Source organism: Odocoileus virginianus, chromosome 7 (genome assembly GCF_023699985.2).
Source record: "Odocoileus virginianus isolate 20LAN1187 ecotype Illinois chromosome 7, Ovbor_1.2, whole genome shotgun sequence".
Lineage (NCBI taxonomy): Eukaryota > Metazoa > Chordata > Mammalia > Artiodactyla > Cervidae > Odocoileus > Odocoileus virginianus.
Window position 1 is genome coordinate 4348241 of NC_069680.1, and position 18854 is coordinate 4367094.

The following is an 18854-nucleotide window of genomic DNA, read 5'->3' on the forward strand; positions in this document are numbered from 1 at the left end:
AGGGAAAGGAAAGGGGAATTACTTTTTAAGATTCTAGAGTTCATTTATTATTCTTTGTGATTTTCTGTCCATACAAATAGCATTCCTATAGATGCTAGAAACCAGATGCTAGGAAGAACCACTTGTTATAGGTCCATTCAGTCAGTGTAAATTTATTGAACACCTGCACATGTACTTGAGCCCTGCTCCATATACAAGGGGAAATAAAAATGAAGACATAATTAACTACATAATCACAAAGCTTACAATTATTCCTGTATCTGTCTTTTTCTTCCTTGTTTCTCTCCAATCTGGGATCTTTTTTTTTTTCCTCTTCAATAATCCAAATTCTTTATTCCTTTGAAGTTCTAAACTAAGTCCCAAGTACTCCACAATCTGCTATAGTCTTTTTTTTGCTTCTGAATAACAAATTTCATGTCTTGGACTACCAACTCAGCTTTAGAAAAACACACTGGGTAAATAGTATTTTAATAAGATATGCCTTTCTCAATGTAAGACTTATGAAATTATCTATTTATGATAATCTCTTGTCTTTTCTTTGGTAAAGGGGATGCTTCTTTCTAAAACAATGGCAGGTAGATATTAAGTTCAATGAAATTTCATTTTAACATTATATAATTCTCCAAGATTGAAGAGAGATTCATCTCATACTTTAAGGTGGTGATTATATTCTGTTATTCTTTTCCAATGAAAATCTTCAGAGAAAGGGTGCTACACTAGGTTTCACATTGAGAAAACACATTATCTGAAACAGATGTCAAACAAATAAAGCTGTATATCTGGAAAAAATCTTTGCCTCCCCTAATAATGATAAATAGCCTCAACTAACTTTTCTTCTATTTTTATATACCCACACTTAATCCTGAGGCTTCCTCTGATAGACCAAACAAACAAAACAAAATAAAAACTCACACACTTAAAAAAAATAGCCTGGGGGAAGAGAGTCCAGAAAAAAATTATATACATAAAAAATAAAAGTCTAAAAGTGACCAGAAATGATACCCCAATAGCAAGAAGCATACCAAGTATCCAAATTTTGATTTCTAATGCTGTTCTCAATCAAAGGAACCAGGGATCCTTGGAGAAATGGCCAATTCTAGGACTATGGTAGAAAATTTAAAAGATGGGCCTGAATACATGGTACCAGAAAGTAAGGAAATGTTTAAAAAAACAAAAGCAAAAACAAAAACACCCTCACTGATGGGTCAAGAAGAAGAGGCAAAGGAAGTCAACTGAAAGAGCTTCTCAGGTAAGCTGCAACAATATGAATAACAAAATAAACTAGTATTGGATTATAATCTATAAAATAAATATCCATGAACTCAAATTTATATCATAAATGATTAAATAAATTAACAAATGGGAGAGAAGAGATAATTCATGTAAGCAGAAGCATTTTCAATAAATTATACAGATATTCTACCCTAAAGGAGGAGGCATATAACTCCTACTCCTTAAGTGTGGATTCTTGCATAGTGGTTTCCTTCCACACAGTATCAAAAGGAGGAGAGGTTAAGACTAAACTTTACAGTAAAGAAAGCTGACTACTTCAGCCATGTGAGCAAGGTAACACCAACAGTCATTAATCATGTTGATAGTATGTACCCTTTATATATGTTTTCAAAATGGCATTTGAATTCTTTGATCTTTCTCTCAAAAACCCATTATCCTAGCTTAATCATGAGGAAAAAAAAATCAGGCAAATTGCAACAGAGGGGCATCCTACAACATATTTGATCATCACTTTCAAGGTCATCAAAAACAAGGAAAATCTGAAAAACTAGCACATCCAAGAAGAGCCTAAGCAGACAAGACAACTAAACGTAACATGGTATTCTGCATGGGATTCTGGAACAGAAAAAGGACACCAGATAAAAACTAAAAGAAATCTGAATAAAGTATGAACCTTAGTTAATAACAACATATTGGTTCATTAGTTGTAACAAAGTATCATAATAACATAAGATGTTAACAACAGGGGAAACTATGGGTAGGGGAATAACATAAGAACTCTGTCCTATCTGCTCAATTTTTCTATAAATCTAGAACTTTAAAAAAAAAAAACTAATGAAAAGGAAAGATCACATAATTTCAGCCCTTGTGACCAATTTTGTTCTTGATTTTATAATGTGCTTGTTTTTAGTTTTGGGTAGATAGAAATTAACCACTTCACTTCTTTAGTAGAAAACATTAATTCTCTGAGGAAAAATGAAATCATTTGAACATTAAGTAGTATTCATAGGATAAAATGAAGTATCTGAACATGCATAAGTAGTGAAGAAGAAACTAAAAAGTGGGCTTAATAGTGAAGATTCAGTTTTTCATGTGAAAGTCATATTCACAGGAAAGTCTCCTGCCAAATGAGGGGTTTGGTGGTGATTTAAAATCTACCTCTTCACCTTCCAAACCATATAAACCCATCTTTTAGCACACATAGAAACCTGAAGTATGATACAGAACAGAAACACCAAAGAACCATTTCTAATCATGTCGTGTCAAAATTATATTACTTCAGGTTTGCAGCTCAGTCAGTATATGAACCATACTTACCAATATAATTTACACAGTCAGATAAACTTCTGGAAGCAAATGGTCCTTCATATACAGTCTTACTTTTATCAAACAAATAAACCATATAGCTATCACAGCCCCTCTGAAAAAAAAAAACAAATTAAGAAAAGATCCTTGAAAATTCTAGGTTCTCTAAGTACGTAAGCACCAGATTTCCTACTTTGAAATGCCACCAGTGAAGTCAAGTTCATTAGCATGCATCTCACAGACTTAAGGTCTAAATTTTTATTTAAGAAAAACAACTAACTGTAGTATGGACTAAAGTGAAAAACAGTCACCAGACCCAAAAGGACAAAAGCAAAAAGTTACAACAACATACAATGCGAATATTTTTTCAGTAATTAAAAGGAATGAAGTAATGATATATGCTATGGCATGAATGAATCTCAAAAACATAACGGTAAGTGAAAGAAATCAGACACAAGAGATTATATGATTCCATTTGTATGAAATGTTCAGAAAAGGAAAATCTATAGAGGTAGTAAGTAAATTAGTGATTTTCTGGGCTAGGCAGAATGGATACTAGTAGTTAAAGAACATGAAGACATGGAAATGTTTTAAAACTGATTTATGATGATGGCTGTGCAATTAGGGTGGTTTGCTAAAAAAAAAAAAAAAACAAAACTGACTTGTACACTTGAAATGGTTAAATTATATGATATATAAAATATGCCTCAACAAAGTTAAAAATGGAAAATGAAATGAGTCATGACCAGAATCATTTATTACCATCCGTCCATACTCTGACAGGACCTATGAGACTGTTGGTCTAATTTCAAGGTTATAGGCTTCAGGACAAAAAGGGGGAAAAAAAAGGATAGAAGTGGCACCAAAGAGAATGTCATATACAGTTTAAAATAACCAATGTTTCATTTCTATCTTTTCACCTTGCAAAGCAATAAGCATAATGAGTAGGATAAAACTAAAAGAAGAATTATAAGATGTGGACCACTCCCCAAATGATTCCAAATAGACATAAAAACTGCAGGGCATGCAATCCCTCTATGCAAAGAGATTTCTTATACTCTAGGTATGTTAGAATTGTCTTACAACTCCATCTAGAACACACTGAGAGGCCGGTTTCCGAGGATCCAGAGAAATTCCCATCTCTGAAAGAAGCTCTTGAGAACCAGTATTTATTCCAGTTTCCCGCTCAATACGAGACTGTAGTGAATGAAGACTTTCATCAGGTGGTAACAGAAAAGAAATTATCTTGGCAGAAGTCATATTTAGTATATGTACTATCTGTTTAAATAAGAAAAAAGAGAAATAACTTAGATCATTTGCTACATAAAAGATTCAGTGCTAGCTACTTAAGGGCATTATCTCTGCATTAAACAAGATTCAATCATTTTCCAAAATTATTACCTGCATATTTAAAGTTTTTCATAATAAATATTTAGAAAAATATGTAATCAGAATCTACAAACTTTTCTTAAGGAATGGAAGTAATTCAGTAATTGTTTTACTGATTTCTTCTTTCTTTTCCCCCCAGAAATATGGGATGAACTTACTTTTTAAATTTATTTTTAACTGGAAGATAACCACTTTACAATGTTGTGTTGGTTTCTGCTGTATAGCAATGTGAATCAGCTGTAAGTACACATACATCCCGTCCCTCTTCAGTTTCCCTCCCACCCCACCCCTCTAGGTCGTCACAGAGCACTTCTTGAGCTCCCTGTGTTATACAGCAGTTTCCCACTAGCTATGCTGATTTCTTCTTTAAATAAAAATAAAACAGATGTCACTCCCTCCTTCAACAATATAACAAACACCTTAGAAAAATGTCCTATAATAATAGCAATTTATTCTGTAGTTCATGCTTCTGTGCTCATGATATTCCTCTGCTTGCAAATCTTTCCCCCTACCCATTCCCCAGATTAACACTTCCTTATCCTTCAAAACTCAGTCCTATTATTATGCCTGGGAAGCAACCCTGAACTACTATGACTAGTACCCTATACACACCTTATTCTGAAACCTCACAATAATACTGATCCTTTAAAGAAGATGTTACTGTACCTAAACTACAAATAAATATAAATATATATATATATTGCCTAGATTCACAGATATACAGTTCAGTGCTACAAACTGAACTAAAGTCTACAGAACACAAGACATATAAGGAGGACTCCTTACTTATGCTCTGTAAAACAAGCACATGCCCACAGACTCCTTACAAGTAGAAACGATGTTATGATTATCATGATAAGACTGAAAAATATGAGAAAAAAATCAAAAACTTTTGAAACCAACAAAGAACTAAAAGGTGTCACCAAGTCCTGCTTATCTAACATGCTGGGGGATGCTTTACTCCCTGGCACAGTAGAAGAAAACCAAATCACGACACCAGCTGTCTTTTCAATGTGAGCCAAGAATGACATCAACATGGCCTCAAATTCCTATTTAATGAAGTATATCAAGGTAAGAGTAAAACCTTACATTACGACTACTTTCTCATTTACATTTTATAAACACCATCTACCACAAGCAATCAACAAATATGAAAAGATCACAGATGAGTTGTTTCTACGTATACAGCATAATAGAACTTCTCGTTCATATCAATGGATATTTACTGAGAATCTGGTATGTGTCCAGCTTTGTACAGAATGCCAGCATAGAAACAGTGTGGTGATAGGATAGATGACTGTTAATAAAAGTAAGAAAAACAATCTCAGCATTAAAGAAGACAATCTATATGGAGAGGCATGAAAGGAAGATGAGAAACAACTAAAGAATATAATAAAAATGGCTAAACGACACATTGTGCGGTAGACACAGTTTGGAGAAAAGGAGAGTTGAATATGTGCCAGTACAGGTGAGGGGATACATAAAGACAGATATCAGTCTGGGCAGAGGAACAGCATCTGTCAACACAAAAATGGATAATGGGCTTGATGGCATAAGGTGCAATGACAAGCTGGTCCTAAGTGAAGTAAAGGGTAAGAGAAATGAAATAAGCACTTGGAAGAGGTGGACCTAAATGAAGAACACCCGCATAAACCCAAGCAGGTCAGTTTAGACTTGATTTGGTAGGCAAGAAAAAACTGTTAGTTTCTTGGACTGGAGAATCAAAAAGCATTTTCAAAAAATAAGACAAGCAGTTCATGCTGTACAGACTGTAGGATGGAAAGTAAGTATATAGGCAAAAAGCCAGGTAGGAACCTTCCTCACCAAACCAAATCCAATATGATTAGATCTAAATGAATGAGGTGAAATGGTACCAATGAGAGGGGGAAAATCCAAAAGATACTTCAAAGGAGTGATCAATAAGACCACTGAGAAGTAAAACTGAGAAAGCTTACTAAAGAAATAGAAATGCACTATTAAAATATATTTATGTCCATTCTTCAGTAAGTTTGTTAACTTCAATGTAAGTCTTATGAAGTAGACCCCATTCAAACTAACCTTCAAATTCAGAATGTGATCCATTAATACAAAACATCTTGGCTGCTTCAAAGTAAGATCAACAGGTCCTCCTCTCTGCTGAGGATCCCAGTTTAGCATCAACTGCAGCCAGTTTTCCATGGGTTCTACTATTAAACTAGAAAACATACAAAAATAGGATAAAAATCATTATATTCCAATTTTCTTTTAGTTTTGTAAAAAAAAAAAAAAAGTGGTTGTATAGGATGGCTATATCCTTTGTCGTTATTTCTATGATATTATATCTTACTTCCAAATAATTCCTGAAATGACAGGTGACAAACTTTTTTCCATTAAAAAAAATCCCAAATCCACATGTGCAAGTTAGTTACAGGCAACTCCAACGGGTGAATTCACTTCCATTTCCTAAGGAACCCATTCATCACAGTATTCTCAGAGTGTTCTTAGCACCTAAGCCAATCAGTTGAATGGCAGTTCTTCTTTCCACTAGGCTGGTGCTGTCCATACGGATGCCACTAGTCACAAGTGGCTATTTGCATTTATACTTAAGTTAATTAAAATTTAAAAATTTGAAATTCAGTTCTTCAGTCTTACCACCCATCTTTCAAGTGCTCAGACAGACTCATGTGGCCAGCATAGATATAAATCATGTCCATCATTACAGACAGTTCCAATGGATAATGCTACTTGAAGCAGACAACAACTTTACTGTACTTTTACATCCCTGAAGAAAATGAAACAAACTCCCTCAACTAAAATATACATACCTACAAAGGCTATTTGGTTGAGGTAAATGGCTACTAAACCGAACTTCTCCTGTCATTTCTTCACATGCAAATATACACTTTGGATCCTTCTTCTTAATCTTCTCATGCCTATGAAAACAAAAGCTACTTCAGTTGACAACCTGAGACATTTTTGCCTTTTAATTTTATTCAATTGTGTTAAAAAGTAATTATACTATTTAAAGAAAGGAGGCCAGAGGGGTACTGAAAATTTCACTCTCATTAAGCATACCAAAGTTCTCTCCCATTTCTTACCAGGTAAATGGCTGCAGATGATGCAAAAAAGGCCTATATCCAGCAATACACTCAAACACCATGGTCCCAAAGCTCCAATAATCAACAGTGGCTGTATAAGGCTTATTCTCAAAGAGCTCTGGGGCCTTAAAAAGAAAAAAAAAATGCTTTAAACATCAACACTAGAAGAGAAAAGCTACCAGAGTTTTGAACTATTACATTCACAACCTTAAGAAATAAGAATAATCCTGTACAGTTAAACTCAAAGAAACAATATGTATCTTACCAGATACTGCAAAGTTCCCACAAAAGATGTACAAAGACTTCCTTGATCAACATCTTTGGCATATCCCAAATCAATTATTTTATGCATAATCTGCAAAACAGTAAGTATTAAATGGCTGAGAAACTTGAAAAGGAAAGGGAACAAGGTCCTTATAATGCTCTGGAGAGAGAGGTGGTGAAGAGCATGGCTCTGGAATAGAACAAACATGTTTCAAGCCTAAGCTCCAGCACGAAGATAAATAGTTATGTGACCTTGCTCAAGTTATTCCTCTCAGTTTCCTATATAATGATATTCCTAACAATCCCTAATTCACAGAATTGCTATTAGGATTCAATGATAATGAAAATAATTTAACAGTGTCTGACATATAGTAAAAAACTAAATCAGTTCAGTTCAGTCGCTCAGCTGTGTCCAACACTTTGCGACCCCATGGACTACAGCTATCGGCCTTCCCTGTCCATCACCAACTCCCAGAGCTTGCTCAGACTCGTGTCTGATGAGTCGGGATGCCATCCAATCATCTCATCCAATCATCTCATCCTGTCATTCCCTTCTCCTCCTGCCTTCAATCTTTCCCAGCATCAGAGTCTTTTCCAGTGAGTTAGTCCTTCGCATCAGGTGGCCAAAGGATTGGAGGTACAGCATCAGTCCTTCCAATGAATATTCAGGACTGATTTCCTTTAAGATTAACTGGTTTGATTTTCTTGCAGTCCAAGGGACTCTCAAGAGTCTTCTCCAACACCACCATTCAAAAGGCATCAATTCTTCAATGCTCAGTTATCTTTATAGTCCAGCTCTCACATCCATACACGACTACTGGAAAAACCATAGCTTTGACTAGACAGACCTTTATTGTCAAAGTAATGTCTCTGCTTTTTAATATACTGATATAGACTGGCTATTAATTTTTATTTTGGTATATTCAGAATAAGCTTGATCCGTTAAACTGGAAGGCACAGGCAGGGTGACTTCCAAACTTATAAGAAGCATCACACCGTCTTAGAGTGGATCAATGTGAGTAAACACCTATCAAACTTCAAGAACATACTGAAGTCTCAGGATACACACACAAAGCAAGTAGTTGGTGCAAAGCATACACAAAAGGCTCCTAAGAGAAGAAGCACCAAGGTTTCATCACTTCCAACTGATCATTATCTTCACTACCTAAGGCTAAACAATCCAATTCAAGGTTCACATTCTTGGCTTTATGTCTTTTTGGAATGGAATTTGGGCACTAAAAGCAAGAAAACTGCTCAAATTACTTTGATAAAAATAAATATTCCCAAGAATTAATTCACAATTTCTAGTTCTTCTCAAGATGACTCCTTCAGGAATCTGAGAAATCAAGGTTTTGAATTTTAATTAAAAATAAAGTTAGGACTTTGGGGACGGAGAATGACTTTGTTTTGTTTTTCTTAAATATGAAAACATACTTTATTATTATTTTTTTTAACTTTCATTTTGTATTCTTTAATCAGTATTCAACACCATGAGTGAACAGTTGTTCTGGTTTTACTGATCTGAAATGTTACCTTGTTTTTCCAGTAAACTCTTTTTTTTCCCCAATTATTTTATTAAAAAATATGGAACGCTTCACGAATTTGCATGTCATCCTTGCACACAGGCCATGCTAATCTTCTCTGTATCGTTCCAATTTTAGTATATGTGCTGCCGAAGCAAGCACGAAAACATACTTTAAACATATTTTTTCTTTTTCTTAAAGAAGACCAAGGATATATTTTTTGGATGTACTTCATAACATCCAAATTAACAAATAATTTACTGCCTACTAGCTCTGCTAGATACTGTGCTGGAAAAATGAAATGAAAAGACAGATGTAGCTCCTTCTCTAATGGAGTTATTATCTTAGCAGAGGAGACAGACAAAAAACCACAGTTCAGTATAGTGAGGGCTGCGATAAAGAAGTACAGAATGCTATGGTGGGCACCAAACCTCAAAGGCTAACTACATCATGGAGACTCTATTCAATTAGCACAGAACATTTCTTCAGGTTTTACCTACCTTTCCACCAACATCCTGAAGAACTATGTTTTCAGGTTTTAGATCACGATGTATAATTTTGTTTTCATGCAAATATCGGATCCCAGATCCTAAATAAAATTTAAAATGTATTTTGAGGTAATAAAAAAACACTGAAATAAAAAAATTCAACTCACTTTTTGTACAGATCTGGTCTGATGCTCAATTTTATATGGACCATCATAAATACATGATTAACGATTTTATAGACACTCAAATTTTCTCCACAAAAATATGGTAACATTAATCAAAGACTGCAGAATTACAATATGTTCCCATTTAATTTATGAAAATTAATATTAAAAAGAAATGGAACAAGCAATTGAAAAAAAATCCCTGTATTATCATTGGAGCCTTTCCTTCTGATCTAACTCACCCTCTTCAACTAGACTTTGGCCTCCATCATCTAAGAAAAGAAACAAGATCAAAATATATAGAGAAATATAATCTAGCCTTCTGAGCTCTCTCCAAGGGCCTAGGTCCTGGTTATTTTAGAAACTTTTCAGGAGTAATTCTGATTAAAAAGATTTCACCCTAAGAATACATATGCCTGTGAGAAGCAATGTCCCAGGTAAATAAATTTACTATGTTAATCAGGGAGGAAGGAATGAATAAGATCACTTCACACCATTTTTTTTTTTTTGGCAACTAGAATATCTATCAGTCAAATGGACACAGACAACACAAAAAATAAAAAACAAAATATCCTAGCTTTAAATTAGCATCAACAGTAATACTTAATTTTTGCTGATAATTTCTTAAAAATAAAAAATTTCTTATACTTAAAAACCTATGCTTTGTATAGTTTATCAATAATTCTAATTTCCAAGCAGTATACACTCTTACAGACCAAATGGGCATTAAATTATGATGGAATTTTCATACTGATTACATACCTATATCACTCAGTAAAGAAAGTATCTGGCTTTCTTTAAGTCCACAGCAATTTTCTGGTTTGTTGAGTAGCTAAAGGAAAAAAAAATCTAAAAATGTATATTGCCAATATTGCTGGGCAGTAATACTGATACATTAACCATTATACTTTGAGAGAATAAGAAAATTAGTCATGATTAAGAAAATATAAGGGGGAAAAATTACCAAATCCACACAGAGGACATGTAAATTTCATGACAAAATTTATACAAGTAAAAATAATGGGAGAAGGTATTTGAAATTTTACAAGGTTGAAAAATCTCACAGATAAATATATAAAAATAGTCATACGATATTTAAAATAATAGCCACTTTAAATATATAAAAAGAGCTTCCAAGGTGGCACAGCAGGAGCCATGGGTTTGATTACAATTACTGGATGGGGAAGACCTCCTGGAGAAGGAAATGGCAACTTGTTCCGTATTCTTGCCTGGTAAATCCTATGGACAGCCCATAGGGTCACAAAAGAGTTGGGCATGACTTCGCAACTAAACAACAACAACAACTGGTAGATTTTAAATGAGATGGGAAAGAAAGATTTGCAACAGAGAAACATTAACACTAAACACTGATATTGTGATCTAAAACCATCCCATCCTGCAAACACCACAACCACCAACAAAAATATTCATGTTCTAAAGCAGCAGTCAGCAAACATTACCTGTAAAGGGCCAGAGAGTAAGCTCTTTAGGCTCTGCAAGTTACGCAATCTCTGTCACCACTACTCGACTCTGCTACTATTGTAAGAAAGCAGCCACAAAAAGATAAAAAAGGCCATAGTTTACTGACTCTTACTCTAGATTACTGTACTGAGTGGGATTCAAATACTGTTAGAGTTCGTGATTTACTATCTCATCATCTCAAAACATCCACACTACCTTCCGGAGATCTCCTCCAGAACAATATTCCATTGCTAGAAGAGGCACATCGTTAATCAAAAAATTCAATTCCTCAGGAACGTCACAGGCCTTTACAACATTGGCGTGGTTCAACCTAACAAGGGGAAAGCATTATAATAAAAAATTTGTTTCCAATGAAAAGGGACTGAGTTTTAAATTGTAGTTAATTGGGGGCAGTGAGGGGATGAAAGACTGATTTTATTTATAATATTCTAATTTCTCATTTGTATAATTAAAAATTGATACTTGTTTAAAAGTTTTAACTTGTGTACAAATACATGTTTTTCAAAAATATTGAATCACATTATATATTGTTTCCTAACATATTTTTTTAAACTTAGTAATATATCATATCACCATCATCATCACACGGCGATCTCTAAACTGGAATAAGAGTCCCAGGGCCCAGGGACCTAAAGAAACAGAATTTCCATGTGTAGAGCCTGAGGATTTGTATTGTTAAAAAGTTTTTCCAGTGATTCTTCCACATAGTCAAGTTTGAGAACCATTAAAATGCATTGAGAACACTGAAGTCAAAAAGTGCTTATTTCAAATCCAGGATCTATTACCTATCAGTAGTATGACTCTATAAGCTTCAACTTTTTCTTTAGCAAAGAGATAATGCCTAAACACAGGGTTGCTGTGACAACTAGAAGATATGGGTAAACCCTTATTAGCACTCTACCTGTGGAGGTTTTAAAACATAGCCACTTCTCCCTTCAAGAGCTTAATTCTCTTTCCCTGGAGTACAGGCTGTATTTAGTGACTGATTTCTAACAAATAAGAAATTATTTGGAAAGGATAAAGTGTAGCTTCTGAGGGAAGATCATAAAAATATGTCCACTTGCTCTCCCTCCCTCAGATCACTGACTTTGGGGAAAGTTAGCTGTTATGTTCTGAAGACATTCAAATTTCCCAATGGAGAGAGAGGCACATGTGGTGGGGAACCAATGCCTCTAGCCAACAGACACTACATGAGCTTTGAAGTGGATACTCCAGCCCCACTCAAGCCTTTGGATAACTGCAGCCCCAGTCAACATTTTGAGATGTTTCAGGAGGGATCTCTTGAGTCAAAACCACCTATGTCACTCCCAAATTCCTAAACCACAGAAAGTGTGAGACACCAAACTTCTGTTGTTTTAACCCATTAAGCTTAAGGATAATTTTTTACAAAGCAATAGATACACTGTTTAACAAAAGTAGGTGAGAGTTAAAAAAATTTTAAAATGAGAGTAGTGATTGCTATTTAACTATCAAGTATAATAGATAAGCACTGCCCAAGACCCAAAAGAAACAGATTCTGCCCTCGGAAAGCTGAGTCTGATAAAACCTAGCTGACATTTTATTTTGTTTCTGGAGCAGAGAAAGGTTTACAGCAGGGCCATGCAAGGAAACGGTGGCTCATGCTCTAAAAAACTCCAAGTTCCCTGAAGGACTTTTTGGTTTTCTTCAGTATTATACTATCATTACCTAGATAACTATATAAACAAAACCTACTTAAGCATGATGTGATGTTATTACTTGAAATAAAACACACATATTTAATGAGAAAGAGAAAAATAAGTTCCCCAAAAGATCCTAAGAAGAATGGATTCCTAGCCTCCTTCCCTATGATGACATCTGGCTGGGTTGCAAAACTGGGGAAACTTAAGTCATCAAGTACACTTACTTCTTCATGATCTGGATTTCATGGCACCACCGTTCTCTGTTTTTGGTACTTAGCTCTAGGCGACAAGACTTAATTGCTATTTTGAGATCAAGTTCCTGCCAAAATAGAAAATCAACAGAATATTATAGATTAGGTTATTGTGCAGATATACTTGCTATCAAAGAAATGCCAACTTGGGGAAACAAAACTCTTAGCTTTACTAACTAAATATATGTATCCACAGTTCTCTTGAGCCAATGCTTCTGCCAAGTAAGCCATGAGACTATTAAACTAATGCTGTTAAACTGACCTTCAAACACCAAAGCACACAAGCAAAAAGTTACTGAGGCTGATCCTGTAAAAGATCTCTTCAGAACACCATCTCATACATGCTGCTAGAGTATAAAAAGACTCTGTCTCCCCAACAACCCCTTTCTGAATTTAGTCAAGACAGCTAAAGAGGGTCTCAGGTTCCAGCATTAACTAGAATGTGGAGAATAATTCAGGGCTCCCTGCCTCAACAGTAAGAAATAGTTTTAATATGACCAAATCTAATACAAAAAAACTCCAAAACTATTTCCTAATTTTTGCATTTCAAATGACATTAAAAGACTCCTAACAATGGCTGTATATTTCCATGTCTAAAAAACGGACCTAACAGCTCTTGACTCTATGACTAGTAATTTAGCCAATTCTAACTGAAATTAAACCCAACCTGATGCACAGTACAGGAAGCAGCCAGACCTCATCACATTCTGGCAACAGTAATAATGCAGCCCAGGAACAGGAAGCAAGACACAACTTGTACAGGATGGTCTGAAATGGGGGAGAGCAAGAAATAAGATAACTGATGTATAGAGAGAGAGTTGGAGAAGTAAATGGCAACCCACTCCAGTGTTCTTGCCTGGAGAATCCCAGGGATGGGGGAGCCTGGTGGGCTGCCGTCTATGGGGTCGCACAGAGTTGGACACAACTGAAGCAACTTAGCAGGAGCAGCAGCAGAGAGAGAGTAAGGAACTAGGACAGACTACAATCCAACCTAACCAGTGTCCTCCCTCCCTTCAACCTCTCATGAGTAGATACTGAGCTGCTGCTAGGTCCGGTGTACGTTTTTACCACTATGGAGTCAATTTGGTACTACCATGAACAACATTAAGTCCTAAATTCTCATAAGAGTAAGGCAGAAAGCTATCTATTTAAAAAAGATTTCATCCTACAGGATCCTTCAACCTTTCAGTTTATATTTCAGCTACTCTTTGAAGGCGTTTCTCACTCTACCTTTTCACAGAGAATGCTCTATGGAAAGTTTACACATGTCCAGCAAAACAAAAAAAGAAGAGTTTGGTGCTAAAAAAAAAGGTAATAGTAATATTCAGGAGATGAATGGTGGTGATGGCTGCACAAAATGTGAATGTACTTAATGCCACAGAACTGTACACCTAAAGATGGCTAAATGGCAAATGTTATGTATATTTTGGGGCTTCCCTGGTGGCTCAGAGTAAAGCGTCTGCCTGCAATGCGGGAAACTTGGGTTCGATTTCTGGGTTTGGGAAGATCCCCTGGAGAAGGATTGGAAAATACTAAGCTAAATTAGTTTCTATTAGTTTCTTTACTACAGGACTTCACAGAGCTTTTAATATACTATTGTGGGCTATGACTCTCCAAATGAAGAAATATTATATGCAGCATTTATAGAATGTATTGACCACAGTATCCTTTTTTCAAAGCATTTTACAAGATTAGTTTTTCCAAACACATTGTGAGAAGTGCCACCCTATGTCCTAGGAAGAGTTCTTTGGTTATTTCACCATGCTTCGACATCGCTTTGCAAATACCTTCATTATATAGGTTACCACATTGTACTTAAAGTGTTTCTGTGTCTACTTCTCTCACTAGACTTGAAATTCTTTGAGAGCAGAAAATACTGTTTTTGTTGATTCTGGTACCATCAGCAGTCAGCTACCCAATAATCAGTTAAATAAACCATCTCACATCCTTTTCTCTTTCTCGTTGTGATTTAAGAGGGGTAGATGAAATATTGAGATGTGGCTTCCACCAAAACACAAGGATCTTGAAAGCCAAACTCAAAGCTCTAATTGGAAAAGTAATGATACTGTTTCCAAGTCTTACCTAGAGTATTTCTTCTCTTCTCACTACAGACTCAGTTGTCAAATGTCCTAGTTCTGGGGAAGGGCCATTGTGAACATCTGGAAAGTTCCTGAGAGATTTCTAAGATTCTAGAGGAAGCTAAACCTCTTCCATTTAAACAGTGATGAATTCCAAAGACATCCTCTGCCAAGAGGATGTGGGGAGGAGAAAATTAGGGAGGAATTATTATTTAAAGACTCATGTCCTGGAGGCTCAGATGGTAAAGAATCTGCCTACATCTGTAATGTAGGAGACCCAGGTTCGATCCCTAGGTGGGGAAGATCTCCTGGAGAAGGGAATGGCAACCCACTCCAGTATTCTTGCCTGGAGAATTCCATGGACAGAGGAGCCTGGCGAGCTTTAGTCCGTGGGATCGCAAAGAGTCGGACAGGACTGAGCAACTAACACTTGCTCTTTCTTTCATTGTTTAAAGGGTACAGAGTTTCAATTTGGGAAGATGAAAAAATTCTGGAAATAGACAGTGATGGCTGTTGCACAACAATGTAAACATACAATGTCACTGAATAGTACACTTTAAAATGATTAAAATGGTAACTTTTATGTTATATATACTCCATCACAATTTTTTTTTAATTTGATGTATTCATTCATCCCCAGCCAGGCACTAAGCAAAGCAGTCACGTAAGCATGCGAGCATGCAACCTTCTTTTTCTTATAACCAGACTGATGGGCAGGTTCAGATAACAAGGCCACAGGCAACATTCTGCTGGAAGTACTTGACCCCTTCTCTTTACTCTGAGTGCCTTGTGTCTGATGGTGAAAATTATTAAATTTACTACTTGTCTGGCTGTCAAAGTACTTAATGTCTGGTCCTTCACCTTCCTTCCTCCCTATTTCCAAGACTCTCTCCTATGCTCTATCTAGAAACATGCTTCACAAAATTTCCTGTTATATCAGCGACATTTGTCATTGTAACTGCCACACAAACAAGCCTAATCCTCCCAGGTAGACTCCCATCTACCCTACCTCTCTCCCTATGCTGTGAGCTCTCTACTCACATCCATATTTCTTAGCACAGCAAATCATGATTCTCCCTCTTGAATCCACTTCTTAGGTCATAGGCCAATGCATTTTAGTAACAGCTTAACTGTTCATCTTGTCTTATATGTTTTTCCACAAAGATTTACCTTTTATAAAAAATCTTCGAGAACACCACTTTTATCTTGACATTTCCTTTTATTAACATCAGTTAATGATGATGAAGATGATGACAACAGCAACAACATAGCAGCAGCAGGAGCTAACATCTGCGAGCTTACCATGGGCGTGGCACTTATAAACATCTTATTTAACTCTCAGACTCATGATGTATATACATTATTATAACCATTTTACATATGATAAAATAAAAGCTATACTGTAGGGAATATTGTTCCAGGGTCTATAAAGCTAATGGGTCCGAGAATGTCCTTCAAGAGAGCATGTGCTGTGCTGAGTCTCTTCAGTTGTGTCCAACTCTTTGCCCCGCTATGGACTATAGCCCACTAGGCTCCTCTGTCCATAGGATTCTCCAGGCAAGAACACTGGAGTGGGTTGCCATTTCCTCCTCCAAGAGATCTTTCTGACCCAGTGGTCAAACCGTGTCTCTTCTGTCTCCTGCATTGGCAGGTGCATTCTTTACCACTAGCACCACCTGGGAAGCCCTCAAGAGAGCATGGACGCCCTCAAATGGCAATGCATAAGGCTGTATGAGTGTGCATCTGTGCATTTGTCTGGGGAAAAGGTTCATAACTTTTATTGGTATATGAAAAGACTGGCTCACATATGATTGTTAAATGCTGCTACAATGGTTAAATATTTTCAGTTAAATTGAAGCACAATTTCCGAGTCTAATGTTAACTGTCTTCCACCTGCTAGAGGACCTCACCCTCAATCTATCTCCTCCCTTCCCCTTGTGAATCCACCATCATTTTCACCAGCTGTTCCCTGCTTAGAACGCATCCCCAATTCCAAAGCCTACACAATGAAACCAAAAGCTTGACTGCGGACCCACTATGACACCGTCCTTGTCTACTCCAGGCCCTACAGACATCACAAGGCCTGCAAGCACACACAAAAAACACACACATTCCAACAGGCAGCCCCTCCTCAGCCCCATCTTCTCACCCACTTGTGCTCACAATACACACTCTGATATGTGTGTACCTCCCACACCACACCCTGACTCTATATTCAGAGGGACACATACGTACCATCACGCTCTGTAAACACATCTTGACAGTCATAACAAAAGTTCTCCCTAATAGCTCTCTCTCACACACTGCCCCAGGACCTCGGATAAACCTCGGACTCAATCGCCAGGCTCACAAATACAATCCGTCCTCTGTTCTCTCTCTCTCTCACATACACAGACACACACTGAGCCTCACAGGCCCACAACACTGCCCAAGGTCTCACCGACAATCTCTCACGTACTGACAGGCACTGTGTTCCATAGGCGCCCTGACAAACACCCACCGCCGCTCCCTCGCGCGCCCCGCCTCACCCGATGTTGATACAGGCAGACGTTCCCGAAGCCGCCGGTGCCCAGCCGCTCCCGCATCTCCCACGGCCCGCCCGCGCCCGGCCGCAGCCCCGGGGGCCGCTCCATGGGGCGGGAGGGCGAGCGGCCTGAGGTTCCGCCACTGTTTCGAGGCCGGTTCCGGGCCGCAGAGGCTCGCGCGTCTTTCTTCTCGCGAGATGTAAGCGTCATTTCCGGTAATGGGGCAGCAAAAAAGCCCGCTCCGAGCCCCGCCGGCGAAACGGTGGGGAGGAAGGTGGGTATTTTCAATCCCCTCTCTCAAAAAGTTCCCTAGGCATTTTCATAGGTGAGAAAACCCACATGTGTTTTTCCAGTCTTCAAAAATATAAGCTCTCCAAACCATTCCCTTAAAATCACTTTCCAAGCCAGTCTTTTCCGTATTCGTCTTTTCTAAACTTAAGGTTATCTCCACCCCTGTCAATGGCACCCCACTCCAGTACTCTTGCCTGGAAACTCCCATGGACGGAGGAGCATGGTGGGTGGCAGTCCATGGGGTCGCCGAGTCAGACACGACTGAGCGACTTCACTTTTCACTTTGATGCATTGGAGAAGGAAATGGCAACCCACTCCAGTGTTCTTGCCGGGGAATCCCAGGGACGGGGGAGTCTGGTGGGCTTCCGTCTATAGGGTCGCACAGAGTCGGAAACGACTGAAGCGACTTAGCAGCAGCAGCAGCCACCCCAGTCTACGCTTCACCTTTTTTCAGAGCTTTCCTCCAGCCCCACCACCCGCTGAGCTGCCACTGATAAAGGCCACCGAGGATTTAAATATTGCGAAAGCCTAAGAACTAGAAAGAATTCTGTGCTAACAGGCCCGCTGATGCATTAGGCTTCATAGTTCACTTTTCTTTTCTTCTCTTAAATGACTTCGTATGCACCTGTTCTAGGATCTCCCTATAACCCCAAACAACTCAAGGATGTGACGCTGTTCCGGGATAAAGAAGGCTCCGCCTGACTTAGGGAGCTTTTCCCTGAAAGCCTCACGGAGCTTGCTGTCAGGAGTACCTCCAGTTGTGGGTTTGCCAGCACGGTAGTTCCTCATTGTGGGAATTGTTTCCCACACGCAGGCAGAGTTGCAGAGGCAAGCTTCCGAAATCTATTGGTGCAACAGTAAGTGCTTCCGAGTGGCAGACTGCCTATTTAGAATAGGGGCGCCAACTCCACATTTTCGCTTTGAGTTGGTTGTATGCTTCATGGAAGTTGAGGATCTCATCAATCACTCCAAGGTATATCAGCATGGAATCAAATTCTCTAAGTGAGAGTGACCTTAAGCCTGGTCATTTGACCTCCTTTGGGATTATGTGCACTTGGACCATCATTTGTGCAGCCTGGGCTGTGAACTCAGAATTCAGCTAACATTTTGGACATGACTGTGC

At 37.8% G+C, this 18854-nt stretch overlaps 1 protein-coding gene and 1 non-coding gene across 3 annotated transcripts in view; both read right to left on the reverse strand.

Annotated features, from left to right (window-relative positions):
* CHUK (component of inhibitor of nuclear factor kappa B kinase complex) overlaps positions 1-17620 on the reverse strand; it is a 38595-nt gene extending 20975 nt beyond the window's left edge. Inside the window, exons 1-11 of one of the 2 annotated variants that reach the window (XM_020870588.2) lie at positions 17444-17620; positions 12811-12905; positions 11121-11235; positions 10206-10275; positions 9292-9380; positions 7270-7359; positions 7005-7129; positions 6732-6839; positions 5986-6121; positions 3622-3816; positions 2551-2653 (exon numbers count right to left, since the gene is read on the reverse strand). In XM_020870588.2, coding sequence (XP_020726247.1) covers positions 2551-2653; positions 3622-3816; positions 5986-6121; positions 6732-6839; positions 7005-7129; positions 7270-7359; positions 9292-9380; positions 10206-10275; positions 11121-11235; positions 12811-12905; positions 17444-17548 — 1231 coding nt within the window. In that variant the 5' untranslated portion in view covers positions 17549-17620. The remainder of the gene's footprint in view (positions 1-2550; positions 2654-3621; positions 3817-5985; positions 6122-6731; positions 6840-7004; positions 7130-7269; positions 7360-9291; positions 9381-10205; positions 10276-11120; positions 11236-12810; positions 12906-17443) is intronic. The other variant, XM_020870587.2, reaches the window with a different exon arrangement.
* LOC139036157 (U6 spliceosomal RNA) lies at positions 8847-8953 on the reverse strand. Its single transcript, XR_011488889.1, has one exon. It is a non-coding gene; the product is annotated as a U6 spliceosomal RNA (small nuclear RNA).
* Positions 17621-18854: the final 1234 nt, after the last annotated feature.